Raw genomic sequence first — 11,735 nt, 5'->3', positions numbered from 1 at the left:
ATTTTATCTTTTTATCTGGTTTTGCACTGTGACCATTTGAATGAACAATGGAAGTGACCTACTACTTGACAATGCTAAAGTGTTCTCTTGTATTATGTCTGTTTCTAAGCTGGGGTTTTCTGCTTGCACCTTGGGATATGAAGGTATTTGGAATGGGAACACCTTTACATCGTTATCATTATCACCAGGTTATGTACAGAATAAATGTTTATGACCTTGTTAATGTGATGCTTGGAAGCCTCCCTGGCCTTGTTGCCCGCCACGATATTAGATTTAGCCGTTAACTTGTCTTTACATTCATAATTTCCTGACAATACCAACATGCATGCCTCTGGAGAAATACGGAGCATGCGCCCTTGCGAAAAAACTCTGCCTGCACGGCTGAATACACCCCTTTTATGCGAACGCACACCAATTCCAGTTAAGTTAACACGGACTCAACTAACCAACATCTTATCCACCTTTGTAGTACTGTTTAACTCTAGTGTAGGCAGTCAGAGTTTCTCAACCCCGAGTTTGCCTGATAACCCTGAGTTAACTCTGAGTAGGTTGAAGTCCCTTTGTAGTACAGGCCACTGGTGTTGTCTGTGCGCATTGTTGTTGACTTCAGTGGCGTACAGCTACCTGCTATTTGCTTATTGCCCTGTAGGCTCATTTGTTCTGAGCTTGGTTATGTCGGTTTAAAAAACTGCATTCTTACCTTAGGTTTGTGACAGTGGTACTGTAACTTGTGTAAATGAACTCCTCTCTCTCTCTTTCTCTCTCTCACTCTCATTAAATGTTTTGTGGAGCCATGCTGCTTGTTGACATGTTAAAAACAGTAGCAAGAGAGAGTATTGTAGTTTTACTGGTATTGTTTTGAAACCATTTTTATGAAATAGTATGGTTAATACATAATTATACAACTCAAAGACACATATTGTTTATTTCAATTAAATCATTATATAGTCTAGTATGACAAATATGTATGCTCTGTGATGTCTGTAATCTTGAGAAGGCTTGTTCCCAGTAAATGTTTTGTTCTTTGCAGTCAGTGCATTCCAACAAATAAAAGCTGTAGTTGTTTTTTTGAGGAAAAGGTCAACTAGTGTATTTGAAGAACAATTGCCTAACGCATACAGATACATAACACATTAAAACAGATTTTTATGGAACTCAAAATGTTAATTGAACTGGTTTTAGTCTTATCAGTCTGTGATTCCATAACTCATATTTTAACGTAGTTTTCAACTAGTCTATATACTGCATAAAAGAATCCAGTTATGGCTTTTGGTTTTAGTGTACCACCGCAGGTTTTTCAGTGGCCCCATCTGGCCATCCCTAGAAAAAAATCGAATGCACCATGAGCATAGTTACAATATGCAACCTTTACCACTAGATACCACTAAAACTTGCACACTGTACCTTTAAATGAACATTATAGTTTTTACATTCATTTATACAAGTTACATCTGATAATTTTCGCCAGAACAAGGATGCTAATGCCATTGTGCCACTATGCTCCTTGTAGCCAGCCTCCTCCTAAGAGCAACACCTTACCCTTATTCTGTTTTACATCTATTTTACTAAAGTTATTGTTTAATACATATTAATATCAATAATCGTGTTTACATAAAGTGTGGCATAGGTTGTGCGGGTGCTGCTGGTGTATCATGGATCCGTCCCTGGTTACTTAATTTAGTTTAACTTAAAATCTCATATGACACAAGCTACAATGCACCAATCACATTTTTCTGTGATGAGCTTATTCAAATGGGTTAAAATCATAGACTAGTACATTAAGTATGTTATCACCAGCTCCAGACAGTGATACTTAAAACAGCATATCTTGGCCAACTAAAAAGTAAGCTGAATGTCTGTGGGCAAGTCATTTAACGTGACCTGACACACAAATCATGGCTGGAGTGTTGTGTGACTCGGTCTGAGCCAGTTTCCCATTTACAGATCCAGGGCTGTGTACAAACACCTGACTTTTTTTCAGCGGACACACAGACAGCCAGCAGAAAGAAGCAAATTCACTGAATTTGACAAAAACACGTGGAGTGCCAAATGTGTGTCACAACTGGAACAATGCAAGACAAACAAGCACAAATACACACACTAAAAATCAGTTGGTGCACATTTAGTTAAATTTATTATTATATTTACTACTATGTCACTACAATGACTGATTGTAATACTTGGATAATCCCATACACACACACACACACACACTAATAATGTTTTAAAAAATAAATAATAATTTAAGTGTTGAATAAAAAGCTTTCAATCATATTTTTCTCATTTTCCTTATTACGTAATGTTACATTTCACCCCAGGGTATGCTACAACTAACACAGACTATAGGGTGAATTGTGACATTTTACTCCTTGTGTCTGAGGCATTTTCTGTCTGTGTTGCAGAGCTACAGTTACACCATTTAATAGCAGGCACATGTTACTAGTTTGTATCACATTCTGAATGGACTTGCTTAAAAGAGCTCCGAGATACAGATAGAAATGTCAAAAATGTTACAACCATCCCCAGTCTCCCCTACTACTGTCAGGATATAGTGACAGTTTTAGTAAATATAACAACAAGTTGTTTTAAAAGAATTCCTTACTTCTGCTTTAAGCCCTTTACTGTATCACTGTGTTACTGTACTATAATACTGTTAAAAATATTTACTGGTATACATAATGGAAATTCCCTTTGGCTAGCTGAACATATTTGTAACCTTTTTTCAAGGAAGAATTGCATAAGATTTGGTAAGGAAGCCATTGCTGGGTCACATGTACTGTTGGACATGTGATACTGGGACTGATAACACATCAGCGTCACCCAAGTCTTGTAAACCAAGATCATCTCAGGATCTACATGTCTCCATTCCAGTAAAACATTTTGTTATTTTCCCCCTTAGGTCACAACAGACACTTGCAATCCTCAAGTACATTTTAAAATATTCAAGAAATATGTCAGCCCTGATAAGATTTGTTGCTTTGTAAAGTCTTACAGACATAATAAAATCAATCAAACAAAACTGTGCCTCTAAACTTACTGAAACAAGAAAAGCCTGTATCGATAAAGAGCTGAGAATTATATAAGAAGTGAGTATATTTTAAAAAAGAGGAGACTTTTAGGGATTAGAGAATTGTGGTTTGTCGTATACAGATAACATTTTAGTCCTGGGCCAGACAGATGAATGTGAGAATGAGGAGCTGGCAGCCATATATAATGATGACAGCACTTGGACTGAGGAGCGGGTCATGTGGAAAAAAGGCAGCGGTCAGCTCTCAGGGGACGTGAGAGTTACCAAGAGCGTGACTATAGCTATCAGTAGCAGAGAGGGCAACAGAGAGGGCTATTAGCCAACGGAGGTCAGGAACTCCACAGAGGGAAGGTAGCACTGATGATTCCTGCCTGCCTGCTGTGCTCAATTTTTAATGACACCTGGCCCTAGAATAAATGTGGAACAGCAGTGCTGGTTTTGACCTGCTTGCCATCACTGAAAAACCCTTAATAATCCTTCCTGGGTGAAATCAGTGAGGGAAAACTGTACAAAAATGTAGAGCTGCAGAGACCCCTACTGTATGTTCTTTCAAATAGGACAATTTGATCCCTGTTAGGAGCTACAATTACAAGCTGAAATCTGTTAAATGTTGGACATAGCTGACAGTGATAAATCTGAGTACCTGTACAATAACATAATAAAACTATACAGGAGGTTCTGACATGCAGAATGATAACAACACAATAAACACAGTATTTGCTTCACCATATATGTGACATTAAACTGGGTGATTGTAGCTTCAATTATATATTGGTCCTGGACAAGGAGGTGACTATGGAAACAGAAATCGGAACTATAAGAAACCTGAGAGTGCAGGTGTGATGTGCCTTTCGTTAATATTAGACAAGTAGCACACAGGTGAAGCCTCTCTCTGTGTGCAGACTGCTCTTCCCATTATCTCATTATGGACCTGCCATCTTTATTGTTTTTTATATTGTTGGAAGTCCTGGCCGTAAATTGTAAGTAAGCTTTTTTATCTTGAATTTACAGTTTATTTATGTATGCATGAATCAGCTTTAAGTACAGTTAATCCTCTTGATTACAATGACAGGTAAAGTTATGATGAATCCTGAAAAACAATATACTCACAGTTTTGGGTTCATAAATTGAATGTGTATTTACATTGGCTGTATGAATGTGATATGTTATGACAGCATCCCTTTTTAAAATATCCCTTTTAGCTGCAATCTGTGGCACTTTCAGATGTGATGTTCCCCTGAGAAGGTCTTTTGACAAAAAAGTGTGACTCAGAGCAATTTTTATCTGGGCATGACTGAGGTAGCAGAGTCATAGGAAAAAGAGGAGAATAGGCATTACTGTTTTATTTGTTTTTCAATATTTGTAAGATCTAGTCATATTTGTTTTGTAATGACACTTCGGTGATGAAAGGCTGTGTACTGCAAATACACCTGATTGTAGTTTGTTGAATTTGCTGACTGTGTACATTTTAAAGCTTCTTTTTAAACTTTAGTACAATCAGTAACATAGTTTGAAATCCCCGTTGCTCAGTACAACAAAGATATATCATTCTGAGATAAAGAGCTTTTAAACTCAAATGTTTGAGATAAAAGTTCATTTTATTTAAAAAATGTTTGCCAGGGACAGTGCAGAAGAAACACAATGACTTGGGACAAATGTATTGCATATAGGATTTCTAGCTGTCCCATGTGAAACCTCAGGAAGAACAGATGAAAGCAAGTTCAAAATGACAATAAGTAATTGTGACCAACACCCCCTTTTGTGCCTGATATATATGTCGCAAAGAGGCAATATGAAAGGACACTGATAAACATCTTGATCAGGTCAAGGATCTGGGACTTTACAGAACTGCTTTATTTCACAACAAACAATGCTTGAGATGGAGATAAACTTTTACGAATTTTAGCTTGTTTGCATGAACAGAATATCGAAAAAAAAAAAAGCTGATTTGTCTGCATTAAAGGTGCATTAAGTGATTCTGGAGAAATCAAACCCCATGACAAAAACTATGATATAGAGCGAACAATGACACAGCAAGTAATGTAACTAATGTTAGTTGTGGGCTAGCATACTGTTTACCTTTAATGGAAGCTAACTACATTAGCAGAAAGTAGTGAAAAACATTTACTTGCTACAGTGTGCAGTTTAGCAGGGTGTGCAGCAACCAAATTCAATTCAGCTCACAGGACACACAATCGGAGACCCACTGTTCAAGGTTCAGTTCCGAGGTCATTACATAACACTTTCTAATTCAAATACAAATTCAAATCAACTTTATTGCCATGAATGTATATATTAATAAATTACATAATAACTATTTATTTCATTAAATAAGTAAATAAAATAGTAAAAGTTGTGTAAAATAATAATAATAATAATAATAATATATATATAATAAAGTAAATAAATGAAACAGTAATGTGTGAGTGTGTGTATTAATAGACAAAAAATAAAATTTTAATTCATTAATTTACAAAAAAACTAAATAAAATATCAGTATCAAATGTGAAATTTAAATACAAAATACAAATAAAGGAACAATTACTAAAATATCAAACCATCAAAATAATAATAATTTGAAAATTAATACCATTATTTAAGTTTCCACTGGTTGTGAGGAGGAGACATATTTTGCAGCAAATATTTGACATTTGGCCATTTCTCCCAGTAAAATAGGGGAGTTTCTGTTCAGGATGTCTGATATAAATTCGAATTCGGGGTATATTTGGGAAATGTTTGCAAAGTTATTTTTTTCTTAGTATTTTATATTTAGGGCATGATGTTAGAAAGTGCAGCTCTGTCTCTACCTGTCCTGTCACACTAGGAGCAGAGTCTCTCCTCTTGTGGTAGCCAGCTCTGTCTGTGGCGACCCTTTTCTATGGCCAGGCTGTGTTCACTCAGTCTGTATGTTGTCAACAATTTTCTTAGTTTAGGACAATTTATTGTGCTCAGTTAATTTGCCATTGTGAATTCTCTTTTTAGGGTCAGATAACATTGTAATTTACTTTTTGTTATGCACCTGTATGCGTCTGTCTTTATCTCACATACACCCAATCCATGGGTTGTATATTATATAGTTACTATTTTGCTCTTGACACCACCCCTGCTGCTAATTATGGCTTGGGATCAATAACTAGGACTATAATGAGAGGGTATTGTTTCATCCCTGATGGAATTTCTGTGTCTGAAATGGCTCTCAGTCACTGTGATGTAGACTTTGGGTTTTATGTCAAATGTAAACATATTAACTGTACTCAAGTACTGAATTCAGCCTATGAAACACCGAAAACATGTACATTTTAATTGTAGAATGTAAAGTGCTCCACAAGTTATTAAAACCTCCAGTCTCCCAGGAAATAATACAGAGGATGTCACCTCAGTGTCCTCAGTGATAGCTGCAGCCCTGGGAACTCTGAAGGGATGACAGAAAAAAAACAGGCTCAGTGCACTCTTTATTGAGTTTAAGTAAATCACATTTTTAAGGGGCTGATCCATTTGAGTGCTTTGTATCTTTCTCTTATGACAACCTTATGACAACCATAAGACATGTTTACACTCTAACTACCCGTAACAGAATTTGTGAGTGTTATACATTATATTATTTGATTAATAGTACTGTTGCATTTATGTATAGTTCGCATTTTACTGATGTAGTTGGTCATGGAGGAGGTAACTTTAGTGGCAATCAGGGGTAATCTGTCACAGAATGAGTCACAATGGTGATTGAGCTTATGGGCCACTGATAAAGTATTTATATAAAATTTATATATTAATTTATATATTATGAACGGTGGCAACATTCCTGGAAAAAATGCTGTATGAAGTTACTGCTAATGAAAACCGAGGATTTCCTCCTGCTGCGACTATTATTTACACATTTATCTACTGAAACATGAGTTGACTTTTATTGTACCATTGTGAATGTTCCTGGACAGCGTGTGCACAGCTGTTAGCAAGCATCACCATGCCAAACTTGGTCCCTACAATACCGCCGTTCTCATCACATTCCTGGACACACTACATGGCATCCTCATGCCAGCCGAGCAGAGCGGTAGACCAGAGCAGCTCAGATGTGTTGTCATCTGGGACAACAAAAGTTTCCACCAGGCTGCTCTGTTCCGCAACTGGTTCATTGACCACCCACAATTTATTGTTCTAAACCTCCCACTGTATTCCCCATTCTTAAACACAGCTGAAGAGGTTTTTTTGGCATGGCGATGGAAGGAGTATGACTGCCATCCCCTCATATGCGTGCCTTTTCTCCAGGCAATAGATGCATGTGGTGAAGTTGATGTGGGGGCTTTCGGCGGCTGGATCCGTTATCCCAGCATGTTCTTTCCCCGCTATAACCAGGGAGAACATAAAAAAAAGTGTATTGCATTTGTGTTTATTTATATATACTTGAGTATATATACAATATTTTACAGCTGGCTACAGTGTGGCACTAAAAATGCAAAAGGCATAAATCTATTCTAAAATAAATAAATCTATAAGTTATTCATAGTAGTGTTTTATGTTGGTGGAAAAATCTGTTGATATGATGGTGTGTGTTTTGTCATTTTGAATTTAAGTTTTGAATGCAATTTTGTATTTTGTGTTTAGAGTTTTGTGTAAATAAACCAAAGATTCAGGAAACATGTAAACAATTGTGAAAAACTGTAACTTCAGATAGATAATGATGGTGAAACTCATCCTCACTGTGAATCAATGTACCTCAGCAATGAGATTGCTATTTATTGATTTGCTAAGCCAGAAGCATCTGTGCAATGAAGTCAACTGTTGTTTTCTTTATGACTTGTGTCGTTCATGCTGATGCTGCAGTAATAATTTAGGAACTGTGTGGTTTGCACAAAGCCTTACGGACTATGTGTTTCTCTCTCTATGAATCCAATCTAAACTTGTCTTTATTTCCTCTGTGCATGTCGCAGGTCAAGCCACAGCACAGGAACGTATAGTGGGAGGATATGCACCAGTTCCACATTCAATCAAGTACATTGTGTCAATACAGACAACGGAGCGTAAGCACTTTTGCGGGGGATCCTTGATAAATAAGTACTGGGTAATCACAGCAGCACACTGCAATATGGGGTGAGCTAGTTTTTCTTCTTTTGATTTACCTCCGCTGAGCATTAAAGATACCTAACCTCATGCAGAAACACAAACTTGATAAAGTGGTAAAACAAACCCGAGGTGCTACACCTTTGTCTCCTGATTTTTCTTTTTGTAATGAAGTTGTATGCAGCAATAAAAGGCCTATTGACACATGATGTTCAACTCAACTTGACTTTCCTGCATGTAAATGTGTGTTTACAGGATTACATACAATGTACAGTTACCCAGATGTTCAAAACACAATATTTCACATAACACAGTGATATATCATAAAACACGATATTTGAGAAAACACATCAATTCCCAAAACACAACAGCATTTTACAAAACATGACATTTCACATTACAGAAAGAGAGGGACAATACTTGTGAATATCCTTTGTTTACAAATTCCCTCATAATTTCAATCTCCTCTTCTATCCTTTTAAACTCAGTTTAAAATTCGGGCAAAGACATGGAAAGTAGTACACAATAGAAACAAGATATGACATTGAACTCCAGGGATTTTGAACTCTAGGGATTTGGGTTCTGTCCAATCACAAACAAGAAGCGTTGTCCCACCTTTTCCATATTCTGAAATGTTGTATTTTGTAAAATGTTGTTGTGTTTTGTGAAATTTTGTTGTCCATCCATCCATCCATCCATCCATCTTCAACTGCTTATCTGGGGTTGGGACGCGGGGACAGTAGCTCTGGCAGAAGACCCCAAACCTCCCTTTCCCAAGGCATATTAACCAGCTCCGACTGGGGGATCCCGAGGCGTTCCCAGAGATATAATCTCTCCACCTAGTCCTAGTCTTCCCCGAGGCTTTCTCCCAGCTGGATGGCCTGGGACACATCCCTGGGGAGACACCGAGGGGGCATCCTTACCAAATGCCTGAACCACCTCAACTGGCTCCTATTGATACAAAGAAGCAGCGGCTCTACTCCGAGTTCCTCACAAATTTAGTTGTGTTTTTTTTTTTAAATGCTGTGTTGAAAGTGATACAAGCAAGCTAGTAACAATGGAGCTCTGTGGTACTGGAATCTGACACGAGCCTCAAGCCTCACTGACAACACACTTTCATGTAGATCACAAACAGTTTGGCACATAGGGAAGTAATCATTTTAGACAATGTTTGGTGTTAAATCCAAACTCTGAGGTACAACAGTACATCAGGAAGCTGATATTGGCTTTTTGTTAAATGAAAGACACTGGGTTGTCAGCGTTAAGTTCCCGGATTTACGGTTACACACTTTAAATCATGTTTATATACTACTTATTTGCAATAGCAAATTATTAATTAATATATTATTATTATCATCCTGTTGTTAATATTAATTATTATTATTAACTAATAAATTTAGAGTTTGTACACTGATAGGCAATATTTACTTACTGGAACACCCAAATGGAACAGAGCCATCATTAATGCGATTACTTATACCTGTGCTTTTCCTGCACTGACAAGTTTAATTGTGGTGAAAGTAAAGCTGACTGGCAAGGATCAAAATTAAATCTAGACTTATGTTACATTTATAAATTTTGAAAAAGTAAAACGACAGAATCTATGCGGAAGAGGATTAGGGCCACGTGTGAATTTTTTTTTTAATTCTGAGATTAAAGTCAGAATTCTGACTTTAATCTCAGAATTAAAAAAAAAAATTCAAATCTACTCTGTAGTGCCTAAAAAATAATTCATAATTTATGTAAAACACTGATATCGTTCATATTTTACTGCCATTGTACATTTTATTGTTTCATTCTCTTTATATCCGTTTAGTTATTATGGTTTTGTTTTCATGTTGATTTGTTTTATCGTCTTCCTATGTATTATTACTATATTTATTTAATTGTCTACTAAAAAATACATTTCTATCTATATGGGACTTACCTGATGAAAAAAGTAAAGTAGATTACCTGGTTGCATATAATTTAGCTAGGAATTTTAACAATTGATTAGGCACTAAAATCTGGTTGTAGCGTCTTATTTACCAGACAGATCTAAAAATGTTGAACTATTCCTTTACTATTAATGACCATTTAAAAACAAACCTACTATACCTGCACTACATGACCCTAATTGGTTTTTATCTTAGGGTAAACAAAATGGTGATAGTGGCTGGGGACTACTCTCTGTCCATCTATGAGGGCACAGAACAAGAAATCCTGCCTCAGCTTTTGGTTCCCCACCCTGAGTACAACAGAGCCACAGACAACAACGACATTATGCTTATAAAGGTATGTAAACTACTGGTCTTTTTTAAAGGGTATTACTCCATCCATGACCAAGTTAATTTCAGTTAGTTTACTGATCATACTGTCCATCCATCCATCTCTACAGCTGAAGGCCCCGGTCTATCTGAACAGCTACATTTCCATCGCCCTACTGCCCCGGCAGGGCGCTTCCATAGCGGAGGGCAGAATTTGTCGAGTGTCAGGCTGGGGATACACCAGCCCCAGTGGAGGCCAGATCCCATCCACCCTCCGCACTGTCACACTCCCCATTATCTCCACAGAAAAATGCAACAGCAGTGTGTCCTTTGATGGCAGGATCACAGAAAACATGCTCTGTGCTGGTTATAGTACTGGTGGAAAGGATGCCTGTCAGGTAAGAGGACCTCCGTTTTTTAACTCAGTGTATAGATATGCTTATTATATATTCCACTGACAGTCTGAACAAAAGGAAAAAATATATTTGTTTCTCTATATACACATGTCCTGCTGTTTCAGGGGGACTCTGGGGGTCCACTTGTATGTGAGGGCCTGGTCTATGGCGTGGTGTCCTGGGGGAAAGGATGTGCTGATGCCCAGTTTCCTGGAGTCTACACTGCTGTGTCCAAGTTCCGCAGGTGGATAGACAACACCATATTTAGCTACTACAGAAAGTGTAAAACAGATTAGAACCCAGTGTTACTTTGTGCAGTGAAGACTTGTTGTTCTTCATTTCAGTTTCAGTTCTTTGACTGAATGTATGTTCCATTTTCCAATTGTGCACATTTGATTATATGTAAAAGGAATAGTATAAGAATTTTTAAATATGCTCAGAAAGTCCAAATTTTGTTTAAGTCATCAAGCTGGAATATTTATGTGTGTTGTTGATCTGTTTAAAACATTCCAAAAACAAAATAAGCAATGGCTAATCCACAAACAAGTAAGAAAAAAAAGCACATATTGACTAAATTTCCACAACATTAAGAATGAGGTGCCATATCGCTTAAATTGCTCAAATTCAGTGCTTTCAAAGCCTCATATGAGCAAATGTATGCACAATTAACCAGGTTTAACCAGTGCAACTGCAACATCAAGGATCACAAAAGCTTGCAGTGCTTGTGCACAGGTGATTAACACAATAGCACCAACAACTGTACAATATTATGCAATCCAATACAGTTGCCCTGCACCAAAATACTACCTGTGTAAAGCTTGCTATGTTTAGTTTTTGTTATGAATGGACCTGACGATGTGATAATCAATTTACAACTTTTGATGGTTGCAGCTTCTCAAATATGAGGAATTGCTGATTTTCCACCTACATTATAATAAAGTGGTTTGGCACTGTTGTTAGGCAAAATATAAATTTCAAGACATTATGTTGGGCTCAATGAAATCATAG

General features: G+C 37.0%; 1 protein-coding gene across 1 annotated transcript; it reads left to right on the top strand.

The window, feature by feature from the left end:
• Positions 1–3,953: 3,953 nt before the first annotated feature.
• LOC119905163 (trypsin-3) lies at positions 3,954–11,105 on the top strand. The gene is made up of 5 exons (XM_038721930.1): positions 3,954–4,008; positions 7,957–8,116; positions 10,219–10,360; positions 10,464–10,730; positions 10,853–11,105. Exons 1-5 carry the CDS (start codon positions 3,954–3,956, stop codon positions 11,021–11,023), a joined length of 795 nt encoding a protein of 264 aa, XP_038577858.1. The 3' UTR covers positions 11,024–11,105.
• Positions 11,106–11,735: the final 630 nt, after the last annotated feature.

The sequence above is a fragment of the Micropterus salmoides genome, unplaced genomic scaffold (assembly GCF_014851395.1).
Source record: "Micropterus salmoides isolate LMB-PRFRI ecotype aquatic unplaced genomic scaffold, ASM1485139v1 Ms_hic_scaffold_16, whole genome shotgun sequence".
NCBI lineage: Eukaryota > Metazoa > Chordata > Actinopteri > Centrarchiformes > Centrarchidae > Micropterus > Micropterus salmoides.
The sequence above is the reverse complement of the archived record's forward strand: the minus strand, read 5'-3'. Positions and strand labels throughout refer to the sequence as shown.